We start from the raw sequence: 13629 nt of genomic DNA, 5'->3' as shown, positions 1-13629 counted from the left end.
ACCTTTATTGTCATTTTTTCCTGTGGGCACAATGGCACACATTAAAAATGAAATTTAGTTGCTTCCTCTCAAAGTGTACACATACATAACACACATTTAAAACATACTATATACAACATATGTATAGCCCTACACCCTTACATATAAGTAACATATAAATAATATTCACTGTCCATCTTGAATGCATAATGGAAGGAAGAAGCTTTAGAGTTTACAAGGTTAATACTGTATGGAACAAAGCTGTGACTGAATCTTGATGTTCTGCTTCGGATACCACAAAGCCTCCTCCCAGAAGGTAACAAGGCAAATAGGTCGTGAAGAGGATGTGTAGTGTCCCAAACAATCTTGTGGACCCTGCTCAAGCTTATGTGCTATGTCCTGGATGGAAGGGAGGGAACTGCCAATGATCTTTTCAGCAATCCTCACCACTCTCTGCACCACCTTCCTATCTGAAGCAGGGATGCTTCTAAACCAGACTGTGATGCTGTATAACAGGACGCTCTCAATCTTCCCACTGTAGAAAGTGGTAAGGATAGGGGAAGGAAGATGTCCTTTTCTCATGTGACATAGAAAATGCAGGCACTGCTGTGCCTGCTTCATCAGTGTCTCACTGTTGAGTGACCAAGCCAGCCTACTTGTTAACTGCACACCCAGGAATTTGATGCTGGTAATCATCTCCACAGGTGAATCATTAATGCACAGAGAAGTGTGGCTGTGGCTGCCTTCTCTGAAATTGAAAATGATCTGTTTGGTTTTTCCAGTATTTAAAATTAGGCTGTTTTCCTTACACCAGTTCATCAAACCCTCAAACTCCTTGAGGTAAGCACCCTCATTGTTGTCATGAATAAGGCCCACTACTGTTGTTTCATCTGCAAACTTCACAATATGCTTGGTGGCAAACCTAGCACTACAGTCATGGGTCAACAGAGTGAACAGCAGCGGACTTAGGATGCATCCCTGAGGAGAACCTGTGCTCAAGAAAATGGTGTTAGAAATATTTGTTCCAGCTCGCACATATTGGGGCCTATTAGTAAGAAAATCAAGATTCCAGTTGCACAAAGGAGTGTTTAAGCCTAAAAGACCCAGCTTGTCTACTGGATGCTGGGGAATGATTGTGTTAAATGCCAAACTGAAGTCAACAAACAACAAATGCACATGAGTATTTCTTTCCTCTAAGTGCTTCATGCTCAGATGGAGAACAGAAGAAATAGTATCCTCCGTAGAGCAATTTAATTGGTAAGCAATCTGAAGCAGATCAAATGCTGGTGGGAGGCTAGAATACAATAATGCCCTTTATCAGCTTCTCAAAGCATTTCATAATGATGAATGTCAGTGCAACTAGACAGTAATCATTGAGGCCTGTAATTATGGACTTTTTTGGCACTGGCAAAATGGTGGCCGTCTTAAAACACAATGGGATCACTGCCTGCTGCAATGAGAGATTGAAAATATCTGTGAGAACACAAGCCAGTTCATCTGTGCATTCCCTAAGGACACATCCAGAGATATTATCTGGGCCCGCTGCTTTCCGAATATTAACTTTCCGCGGTGTTTTCTGGACAGAGGTGACATCAAAGCTAAGCCCTTGGTCATCAGGATGGGGCACAGCTTTCCTAGCAGGAGTGCTATTTGATGCCTCAAATCTTCCAAAAAAATGTATTCAGCTCGTTTAGGAAGTCTGTGTCGCCCTTGCATCTCGATGGAGCCACCTTATAATCTGTAATGGCCTGGATTCCTTGCCACATTTGCTTGTTGTCTGTTGGATCCTGAAAAAAGTTCTGAATTTTCTGGCAATGGGCTTGCTTTACATCTTTTATGGCACTTTTCAAATTAGCTCGGCTGTTCTAAACGGCATCATGTTGCCAGATTTAAAAGCCACATTCCGTGCTTTCAGCATCTTGCGGACCTCATAAGTCAGCCACAGTTTTTCATTCGCCTCACAACAATGCTTTTAAAGACACAGACATCCTGTATGCACTTTTGGATATATGCAGACACCGTGGAGGCATACTCCTCAACATTTATATGTTTGTTATCAATAGCTGCTTCTTTAAACATGCCCCAATCTGTGCTCTCAAAGCAGTCTTGTAATGCTTCTATAGCTCCCTCTGTCCAAACCCTCACCTGTTTTACTGTAGGTTTCACTCTGACTAATAAAGGTTTATAAGCTGGAATAAGCAGCACTGACAGATAGTCAGAGAGGCCCAGGTGAAGGCAGGGGATAGCTTTGAATGCATTCTTCATGTTGGAATAAGCAAGTTCCAGTGTATTGACCCCTCTGGTTACAAAGTCCACATATTGATGGAAATGTGGCAGAGTAGTTTTCAAATGGACTTGATTAAAGTCCGTGCTACAATAAATGCACCCTCTGAGTACGGTAAGTAATTTGTAGGTAACTGATGGTATGATAGAGAACATTCAGGGCCTCTTCTCTGTTTGCAAGGGGGGGGGATATACACAGCTGTGATATTGATAACAGAAAATTCTCTAGGCAGATAGGAGGGTCTGCATTTGATGGTCAGAAGCTCCACATCAAGGGAGCACAGACTTGAAATCACCTTGGCATTAATACACCATTTGTCATTTATATAAAAACAGACACCCCCTCCCCGGGATTTGCCACTAAGAGCAAAACTCCAGTCCAGCCAAAATGTTGAAAATCCCATCAAGCTAACAGCACTATCTGGGACAGAGGGCTTTAACCAAGTTTCTGTTGCAATGATGACACAGCAGTTTCTCACCTCCTGGTTTGTTGTTAAATCTAGCCTCAATTAATCCATGTTTGGCTCTAAGGAGTGAGCATTTGCAAACAAAATAGATGGAAGTGGCACTCTGTAAGGACTAGACCTAGATGTTAGGTCTCAGTGTTTGCCACATTTCCTCTTTCGGTCACACCTCCTCTTCTTCTTCTGAAGATGGTCAGCAATGGAGGGAAACTTCCCAGCTGCAATGGCTGCCACCCCACTCTGCCTCTGCTGCCTGTTGAAAACACTGAGCACGATGCTGTTTCCACCTCCAGCAATTCCCTTTCTTCCTCCTCCAGACATTTCAGCCGATCTGTCACCCTCCATGTCAACCGCTGGCAACTCTGTTATTGATTCTTTCCCCCGTAGTAATCTGAGGCTATGCAGACTCTCCAGAACAGTTTCCTCCACAGTTCCTCTCTCGCTAAATAACTTCATCTCCAATATGGACTGACGTTCGTATGAAAGTTTAGCAATCCAACTCTGCTTACTTGTCACTATTTTTGAAAAGTACTTCAGTCTGGATCGTTCATTCCCCTCAATCACTCCAATACTTTTGAGAGCTGAAGCAGCCGCAGCCAAGCAAAGGGCTGCAATATTAGGGTCAATTTTATTATTATCAGGGCTTTTTTTCTCATAGAACGCTCAGAACGGAGTTCCGGCACCTTTTTTGGATGGAACCTTGTAGGGTAGGCAAGGTGGGTTGTATGACATGTGTGAATTCCGGCACCTTTTTCTTTTACAAAAAAGCACTGATTATTATATTATTTCTCCAGCATCTTAGGTTGTTTTCCCCTTTAAGATTTTCATCCATGAAGATTTCACAAGCTCTCTCTAAGTTTGTTGAAATCGGATATTTTAAAGTCTAAAGCACTGAATAGAATAGAGCTGGAAGGGACCTTGGACGTCTTCTAGTCCAGCCCCCAGCTCAAACAGGAGAACCTATACCATTTCAGACAAGTGACTGTCTAGTCTCTTCTTAAAAACCTCTAGTGATGGAGCGCCCATGATTTCTGAAGGCAAGCTGTTCCATTAGTTAATTGTCCTCACTGTTAGGAAGTTTCTCCTTAATTCCAGATTGTTTCTCTTTAATTAGTTTCCAGCTATGCTGGCTCAGGAATTCTGGGACTTGAAGTCCATGAGTCATAAAAGAGCCAAGGTTGCCTACCCCTAGCCAAACCCAAGTCCTGCAATCATTCTTCATATGTTTTAGTCTCCAGGCTTTAATCATCTTAGTTGCTCTTCTCTCAACTTTTTCCAAAGTCTCAACATCTTTTTTGTAGTATGGTGACCAAAATTGGCTGCAGTATTTCAGGTGTGCTCTTACTAGGGTTTTATAAGCTCTATTCTATTCTATTCTATTCTATTCTATTCTATTCTATTCTATTCTATTCTATCCTATCCTATCCTATCCTATCCTATCCTATCCTATCCTATCCTATTCTATTCTATTCTCTAGCTTTTCTCAGGAACTCCTTCATAGGTATAACACATCTGTTTTGTAAATCCAAAATAAGAAAGTTGTCCAAATCTCCCTTCTGAGTTGAAATGCACACATCCAAGTCACTTTTGGCTTATCATTTGTTTGTCCCTTTTAGCTATTAAAACATCAACCAGTTTTATTTGCAAATCCTTTATAAAATTGACAAATCCTTTGTCAATATCATTCTTTTATCCTGACAATTTAAAAACCATATCCAGAACAGTCTGCTTCTTAATTGTATCCTCTTCTCTACTTTTTAAATTCATTTTCATTATAACCAACAATCTTAAATGACAACTCTGAGTACTTTGTTACCATTAATATCAAATATTCTTGAATTCTCAAGAGTTTAAATAATTTTCTCCATTCTAATTAGTGGGTCTTCTTCAATTATAACGTTTAGTTCTTTCTGGTTGCTTCTAGTAACTAATCTTCTAGGTTTCCTCTTATCATGTTTTCCTCTAATCCACAACATTTTTACGGACAAGAGAACAACTAGTAAGTGAAGAATTTGATTGTGATTGGTTTAATTATTATAAAATTTTTGAAAGATTTAAATTTGATTTAAAAAAAAGTTTTGTTTTCACAGGAACAAAATCTGAATTGGACATTAACTTATGTTCTGGAGATGACATCTTGATTTCTAAAGCAGGAGTCCCCAACCCCCGGTCCGTTGACCAGTACCGGGCCGAGGTATGGCAGCAACCGGGCCACACAAACAAGCAAAGCCCCATCTGCGGGATGCAGGCAGTACACCCCCTCCAGTCTGCGGAAAAACTTCTCTCCATGGAACCAGTACCTGGTGCCCAAAAGGTTGGGGACCTCTGTTCTAAAGGATGTAAAATGCTACTCAAGATGAATCTAGAGGATGAATACATTAAAGAATGTATGTTAAAATGGGCAATTTGGGGTGGGGTATAATAGAATGCTAGATAAATGGGAGAATGTATGGTCAGAGATTAAAATTCACATTAAATTATAGTTTGAAAGAAAACTCTTACAAAATGATGCACTGTTGATACCTGACCACAGATAGACTAATGAAAATATATAAAGGGATTTCTAATAAGTGCTGAAAATGTAATCAAAATCCAGGTTCATATTATCATATGTGGTGTCTTGCAAATACTTGGAAAACATACTGGATAAACATAACAATGACAATACAAAAATATTTAAGATACAAATATTAATGAAACCTGAAGCTTTTCTTTTAGGTATCATCATACCAATTGAAAAACAATTTGGGATGCTATTCCTTCAGATGGTGATGGCTGTGAGGACTGTACTTGCTAAACACTGGAAAGAAAAAGAGATCCTGACTGTTGAAGAATAGATTTTGAAATTGACTGAACTAGTAGAGATGGCGAAATTAACTGCTTTGATTAGAGATAACGGACTAGACAGCTTTATAAGAGACTAGAAACCATTTATAGATTTTCTATGCGCTAAATATAATAACAGGTGGTTAACAGAAGGATTTGAAGATTAGTGTAATGTTTAGCTTAAATAATTTACTGCTTTCTCTTTTCTTTCAGCACCCAACCAGGATGGATCCTACATGTTAAATGTTAAATCGAATTGACCACTACATTATTTTTTTCTTTTTTGTTGTTGTTAGGGTTGAATGCATTCTTTTGTTTTGTTTCATTTTGCTTGTTTTTATTGTTTTGTAATTTATTCTCTATGATAAAATAAATAAATATACATCAATTCCTTAAGTTTATGATATATCAATATGTGTCAACTGTTATATTTTGCAGAAATGCGTTTTGTTCATTTCATTGTGTGAAAATGAATTACAAAAATGAAATTGAACTTTTTTTACTTTAGTAGATAAATTTAAGTATTGTGTAAAATAATACACACCAGAACCACCACCAAGTGGAAAATCCATTCATACTCAAAGTGTAAGATCAATGACCAAGTTAGAAACTGGTGGCTTGGTTTGATATGTCAAAAATAATAAATGAACTGAAATCATGGAAAACATAAATATGATTATTACCAATGCCTGGCATAACAATAAACTTTGTTTATGTAGCTATGTTATAGATATTCCTGATTTTGATACGTGATGAGAATGAAATAATTCTAAAATTCATCCAAGACTTTAAATAATAAACAAACAAACAAATATTGTACAGGCTGTAGCAAGATATGTGGCTTGCTCATACTAGAACTGTTTCAATATGGGCTTGGTGAATAATTTATATATTTCAGTTTGGTAGGCTGGAGGATCCTGTATTTTTATTCTGTTTTATATTAAAGTTATTTGTAATGTGCATATCATTATAGGCATTTGTCTGCTCTTTTATATGTTATGATTACTTTGCCAATAGGCATAGCCACATGAAACCATTTTGTGAATTCCCATATCCATGGACTATATGAAATGCATCCATAACATTCACATGAGGCTCTATAACTGCCCTCAGACATAAGAGGTTTGGAAATAATCAGATTTAGAAATAAAACATAAATTCTATAAATTACAGCTGTTTTTTAATTGTGCTTCTCTGTGATTTGAAGTATTAAACTGACAAAAATTGACAAATGTGTTCATCAGATCTGTAGGCATCAGATTTGGGGCTGATTTTATTATACCAGTGTCTTAAAATCTGAAATATGTATAACTCATTTTTCATGCAAGTTATCAACAATTATCAAAACTCACCAGAGATTGTATTACTTATTTTGACAAAGATCTTCTCAAAATCGGCGAAGTCACTCCAGGAGGATTGGAACATATGCATGAAACGATTGACACAGAGATTTTCCATTCTAAAACCCAAAAAACAGCATACTTAATGGTTATAGTTATAACATGACTTTCTTCCATGTCTCACACAATTTTTAATTTTTTATATATCATTTTGCTCCAGCTTGTAATTCTTGGAAATGAGAATTTAGTCACATCAGAATGCACCTTTGGTAAAGTATTTGGTTTTTTAATACATGGAGATTGAACACCTGTCCTATTTTGAATCATATACAGTAGAGCTGTTTATTATACCACACTCAGGTGTATAAAAATCCTTGCATATGGGTCTGTCCTGCTGCTAGTCATGGTTGATAACTGAAGGAATGCTACGTATATAATTCTAAAGATAATTCCTATCTTTTTCTTGAATTCAGTGCTTTATAACTGTTTCAAGTCCTAGGCCCACTCCCAAATATAATATAATCTTCTGATACTTAGTTTACTAACTATTTTAGTAGTAGAGATATAAAGCAAGATGTGTTGTTATCCTCCTGCCCATTTTGGAAAGAAAGCCTGTTTTCCAAAAGGTACAGGAAACTTTTTACAAGCAAAGACATTTTATATTACATCTTCTATAGTTTTCACAAATATTACCAGCAAAAAAGAGGAAGGATGAATGAATTCTCTCCAATTTGTAAGGATCGTCTTCCATGAGTGCCTCATCTTATCTGAAATGTTGTTGAGTTATCCTCACAGGTGTGATTTTTGCTAGCAAATTTCATCTAATTTTCTCCTAGTCATTTATTAGAATGTAAAAGGGACGCGGTGGCTCAGTGGGTTAGGACGCTGAGCTTGTCGATCAGAAGGTCGGCAGTTTGGCGGGTCGAATCCCGAGTGCCGCGTAACAGAGTGAGCGCCTGTTACTCGTCCCAGCTTCTGCCCACCTAGCAGTTCGAAAGCACATAAAAATGCAAGTAGAAAAATAGGGACCACCACGGTGGGAAGGTAACAGCGTTCCGTGCACCTTTGGTGTCTAGTCATGCCGGCCACATGACCACGGAGACGTCCTCGGACAAGCGCTGGCTCTTCGGCTATGAAACGGAGATGAGCACCGGCCCCTAGAGTCAGAAACGACTAGCACGCATGTGCGGGGGAACCTTTACCTTTTAAAAGCTTCAAAATCTAAATAAGCCAGGCAACTTTGACTCTTTTTAAATTTGTTTAACCTAAAATTTTCATGCTGATGTTAAGAGCCATTTGTGATTTCCAATCAATAGGAATCATGAATTTACTTCAGAGCAGAGCGATGACTCAGCGGTTAGGAAACTGGGCTTGTTGGCTGGAAAGCCAACAGCCTGGGTTCAAGAACAGAGTGTTGTGTGAGGGGTAAGCTCCTATCTTCACCTACATCCGGCTCACCTAGCAGTTCGAAAACATGCAAATTTGAGTAGATAAATAGGTATCACTTTGATAGGGAGGAAACAGCACTCTGTGATGCCATGCTGACCACATGATCACAGAAATATTTTTGGACAGCACTACCTCAATGGCCCTTGAAATGGAGAGGAGTGCTGCCTCCTATAGTAGGTTATGACTAGCCGAGTAAAATCAGCAGGGACTCCTTTCCTCTTCTGGAACAAAACCAAACAAGCAGCCTTGGATTTAAATCAAGGATAGGAGCCATCTAGAACTGGTTATAAGATGGGCAGCTATATAAATGTTTTAAATTAAGTAAAAAAAAATTCCCCCAACAAGAATTGCATTACATTTTGGTACTGTCTCAGGAGCAACATGTTTGGTAGAGCTGAAGCAAAGAATAAATAAGGTCAGAAGCTGAAGTATCATAGAATCATAGGACTGGAAGCAAACGTAGAGGTCTTCTGGTCCAAACCCCTGCCCACAGAAGGAATCCTTATACCATCCTGGACAACAGTTGTCCAATCTTTTCTTGAAAACCTCCAGCAACGGAGCACCCACAATTCAAGGAGGCAAGCTATTTCACTGATTCATTGTTCTCATTGTCAGAAAATTCCTTCTTAGTTCTAGGTTGGATCTCCCTCTGATGAGTTTCCACCTATTGCTTCTTGTCCTTCCCTCAATTGTATGATACCTTATTATCTTTGTTGCTCTTCTCTGCGTTCTTTCCAGGGCCTAATCATCTTTTTTGTATTGTGGTGACTGGAACTGGTTGCAATATTCCTAGTGTAGCCTTACTAGTGTAGTATAGAGTGGTACTATCACTTCTCATGATCTTGATGTTGTCTGTTGATGCAGCCTAGGACTGCATAGACTTTTTGGCAGCTGCACCACACTGCTGAGTCATGCTTAAATTATATAAGTAATGCTTTCTCACCCTCTCTTTTTTCTCATTTTGTTTCTGATGTTTCATATTTCTCTTAAGAAGTATACAGTAGAGTGAAAGGGGAGACAACTCTTCCCAGACATCTGAACTGTTTGGTTGCAGAGGTGAAGAAATTAAACTAAGCCTGAGCTAACAGGAAATTATGGGTTCTAAGCAGCACTATAAGCCACATCTCTGAACTAAATAAATTATTTTCTAAATTGTGGAGTGCCTCTACAACCAATACTTGCTATTTGGTGATTTCTAATTATTGATAGTAAGTCCCCCTTCTTTTAACTTTTGTCTCCCCTCTTTTATATCCTCTCTTCTCTTCCCTTTTTATATCCTTTTCTGTTTCCTTCTTTTATATCCTCTCTCCTCTTCCCTTCTTTTATAGCCTCTCCTTTCTCCCCGCCCCTTTTCTCTTGCATACACCTCCAGCTGATTCATCTCAAGGCTGCGCTTCTCTGTCTCTCTTTTGCAGTCCCCTTCTCTTTCCCCCATGGCCTTTTTTCTCTCCCTCTCCTAGCAAAACCTTCTCCTTTTATAGCCTCTCCTCTCACTCCTCTCTCTCCCCCCCCCCGCTCCTTTTCTCTTCCGTGTGCACTGGAAGCACCGATCCTGAGGCTTCTGTCTCACCCATGCAACCCTGCATAAGCCCCCATAGCCCTGAAGAAGCACCGATCAGCTGTAGCTGCTCATGGCGATTCTGGGCTTTGCTCAGCTCCCATAGTCCTGCAGAAGTGCCAATCAGCTGTAGCTGCTTGTGGCGATCCTGGGCTTTGCCCAGCCCTGACAGCCTTCCTTCAAACTGGGGCATTTCCAACCAGGTTTCCTCCCTCTCTCCCTCCTTCCCTGACTCCTTTCTTCCTTCCTCCCTCCCCTGCTTTTTAAAAAAAAACTGCTAGAGGCTCTGTGCAGAGGTGGCAACAAGCAGGCAGCGGTGGGCAGAGGCTTCCCCTCCCCTGTCATTGCCTCTGCATGGTTGAGCTCACCTCTCCCAGACCTGCACACATGTTTGTGTGTCACCCCTTGCAGCCCCGCACCCTCAACAGAGACCTTCTGCAATGGTAGGCTGCAAACTAATGAAAGCTGTTTTTTTGGAGTACGTGGTTTTTTTCCTCAACGTGCCGCTGATCGCATCATGCCCATGCATGGAGAAGGCAGCGAGCGCACGAACACTGGTGTCCTGGAGGAAAGGGAAGCACTTATCCTACCTTTTTCCTTTCTCAGTGGTCAGCAGGTATGGTCAGCAGGGATGCCGGGTGCTCGCCGCCTCTTCGCGCGGCCAGGGGGTGGGGCGGGGCAGCCCCTAGCTGGCCCTTTCCCACCAAAACCTCCTTTTATATCCTCTCCTCTCTCCCCCCCCTCTTCCTTTTCTCTTCAGCGCACCTCCAGCCAGTGGTGGGATTCAAATACCTGAACAACCGGTTCTATTATGTGATGAAGGCCTGGGCCTCCAATGTCTAGAACATACTTCCATAAGTGGCATCATGCACTTCTGGTGGGCCATTCTAGGCAGGCCTCCAATGCCTAGAACAGACTTCTGGAAGTGGCATCAACGCACTTCCGGTGGGCCATTCTAGGCCTGGGAGGCCTCCTCCAGGCCTCCAATGCCTAGAACAGACTTCCGGAAGTGGTATCCATGCACTTCCGGTGGGCCGTTCTAGGCCTGGGAGGCCTCTGAGGCCTAGACTGGACTTCCAGAAGCCAGCCAGTTCTCCAAATTTAGGTAAATTTAGCTACCGGTTCTCCTGAACCGGTGTGAACCGGCTGAATCCCACTACTGCCTCCAGCTCCCGGAAGCGCCATTCACATGGAGCCCGATGCTGATCCTGGCACTTCTGCTGAACCCCGACAGCCCTGCAGCTCCAGCTCTTTCTCCCTCAGGCTTGTGCAGTGCTGCCACCACTTCAGCTGATTCCTCTCCCCCTCCACTACCACTTCTCTAGGACGGTCGCGTACCATCTGCCAAGTGCCAAAGTACCACTTGTGGTACGCATACCACTGGTTGAAAAGCCCTACCTTATAGAGCCAGCCTCATGGCAAACTCCTCCGATTTTGCAACATTCTCACAATACTGTAGAGTTGTTTTTAAGGAGCCTCTATATTTTTAAGGAGATTCCAAAACTGCACAAACAATTGGAGCCTCTTTAGAAAATGGAGCCTCCTTAAAAAAAATAGAGCCTTCTTTAAAAAAAAGTTTATAGGATCAGAGAATAGAACCTGTTGCAAAATCAGAGGAGTTTGCCACTTTGTAAGGAACTGATCCTACAGAGCTGGGCTCTCTCAGAAACTGAAACAAAAGAAAGTAAAGAGAGGGCTTAGTGGAAACCTAATAGCAGTTTTCCAATACCTGAAGGACTGTTAAAGGGAAGAGGAGATGGATTTACTCTCCATAGCATCTGAGGGCACAACAAGAAGCTAAGGGTGGAATCTCATCAAAAGGAGATCCAACCTGGAAATAAGGAGGAGTTTCCTGACAGTGAGAACAATTAATCAATGGAATAGCTTGTCTCCCAGAGTTGTGGGTGTTCCATAGCTGAAAGTTTTCAAGAAAAGATTGGAAAACCATTTGTCCAGGATGGTATAAAGAACCCTGCCTTGAGCAGAGGGTTGGACTAAAAGATCTGTGAGGTCCCTTCCAGCCCTACGATTTATGATTCAATACCAAACTATGGTCTCAACCTAATATGAGAGTCATTACTATACTCACGCTTTGGTGTAATTCAAGATAAAGTCGATTCCCTTTTCACTGTCAAATTGGATGTTGCGAGGCAATTCCTTATGAGATTTGGCATCTATGTTCAAAGGAAAACCTGGATGCCATTCTCCCCATCTAAGTAAAAATAAGAATTATTGAATAGAACTCTCTGAGTAATTTTCAAGACTAAAAGAATAAAATAGCTAAAAATATTAATATATTTCAGATCAAGCAAACAGAAATGATTATCAGTTCTTTCTTTATATAAATTGTTTTAAAACCCAACCAGGAGAACTCTGAGGAAGAAAAATTTGGAAATGACTGGCAACGGAGATGGATATAGATAGATAACTATAGAAGAATGTATTGGATTTGTTGGAATACATTTTGGAATGTATTTTGTATTGCAACAACTACAGAAGTATTCAGACAGTGAACAGCAATGTTTGTTAAGTTTAGTAGGTATAATCTCTAGGATATATATTCTATGGTCTTTTATGTTCTGAAAGTTTCCTGTTACATTTAAAACCGTTAAGAGGCAAAGCCCACAGAGACTGTACATTGTACACTTTATTTGGTAAGTATGACTATGTAAAGATCCTCTGCTACGAATCTGTATGGCTATATAATAATCCTCTGCTACCATTTCTATATAATAAAACAAAATTTCTAACAGGTTATGGGCCCACTATAAAAACCAGAGATAAACCAGAGACTGCATCTAAGCGTGTAGCAGCAGCATAAACAGCCCAGAGGGAAACCAGAGGTAAACCAGAGATAACCCAGTATAAACCCAGTATAAGCCCAGATTAGAGGAGAAATATGAAGTTCAGCACAGAACAGAACAAACCAGCCATAGCCAGCTACAGAAAATAAGTGCAAGATACAGCAACAGAAAGGAAGACTGTAACAAAATAAATAAATAAAAGAAAATGGCCAGTAACAAAGCTGAAACAAAGATTTCACTTGTGAATCTGACAAACTAGAACTACTGTAAGGATCTGCCCCAGCTGGTCCATCAGGAAAGCAAAAGTCTTGACTATTAGGATTGATCAAAAGAACTTTTACTGAGAGATAATTGGTGCAGAAAAGTCAGGTGGACTCTGAAGCAATTCTTTCGTTTTCCCCCAATCCCAACCCCCGCCCCCCGACCAGCCCAACAGCAGCCAATATGATGCCGTAGAGATGTTATGAGAACACTGAGGTGCTGGGTAGATAACAGGTCACTCTCAGGGCACGAGGACCTTGGAACCAGACTGGAACCAGCTGTGGAGTCTGTTTCTTTTCTGAAGACAGTTCCCCTCCCTAATTCCAAAGCAGTTACAGCTAAAGTGAAAGCATGCAAGGAATGCCAGAAGCCTTCCTCCCCACTCCCTTCAACAAAATGACAAGACACCTGCATGGTGGACCTGAAAACTACCAGTCTTGAAAATTCAAGACAAAAATGCAGCTAATAAGTGAAAAGTATGTGGAAATATATAAATGAAGCTAGGCCAGAACATCCTTCAGATGAGTGGATAGAGAAAGATCAGAAAGCTCAAAGCACAATCTCTTAGCATAGAAGATGATCAAATCATACATATAGATAAATGTGAAACTGCTAAAAAAATGTGGGAAAGATTACAAAAGGTGCATAAAAGAGCTAATCTCAGC

General features: G+C 40.6%; 1 protein-coding gene across 2 annotated transcripts in view; it reads right to left on the bottom strand.

The window, feature by feature from the left end:
* The window catches only part of ALOX5 (arachidonate 5-lipoxygenase), a 121744-nt gene that overhangs the window by 72245 nt on the left and 35870 nt on the right, over positions 1 to 13629 (bottom strand). For both annotated transcript variants that reach the window (XM_081322962.1, XM_081322961.1), the window contains exons 4-5: positions 11989 to 12111; positions 6905 to 7011 (exon numbers count right to left, since the gene is read on the bottom strand). In XM_081322962.1, coding sequence (XP_081179088.1) covers positions 6905 to 7011; positions 11989 to 12111 — 230 coding nt within the window. The remainder of the gene's footprint in view (positions 1 to 6904; positions 7012 to 11988; positions 12112 to 13629) is intronic.

Source organism: Vipera berus (genome assembly GCF_964194415.1).
Source record: "Vipera berus genome assembly, chromosome: 3".
Classification (NCBI taxonomy): Eukaryota; Metazoa; Chordata; class Lepidosauria; order Squamata; family Viperidae; genus Vipera; species Vipera berus.
Note: the sequence above shows the minus strand (reverse complement) of the source record. Positions and strands in the feature narration are given on the sequence as shown.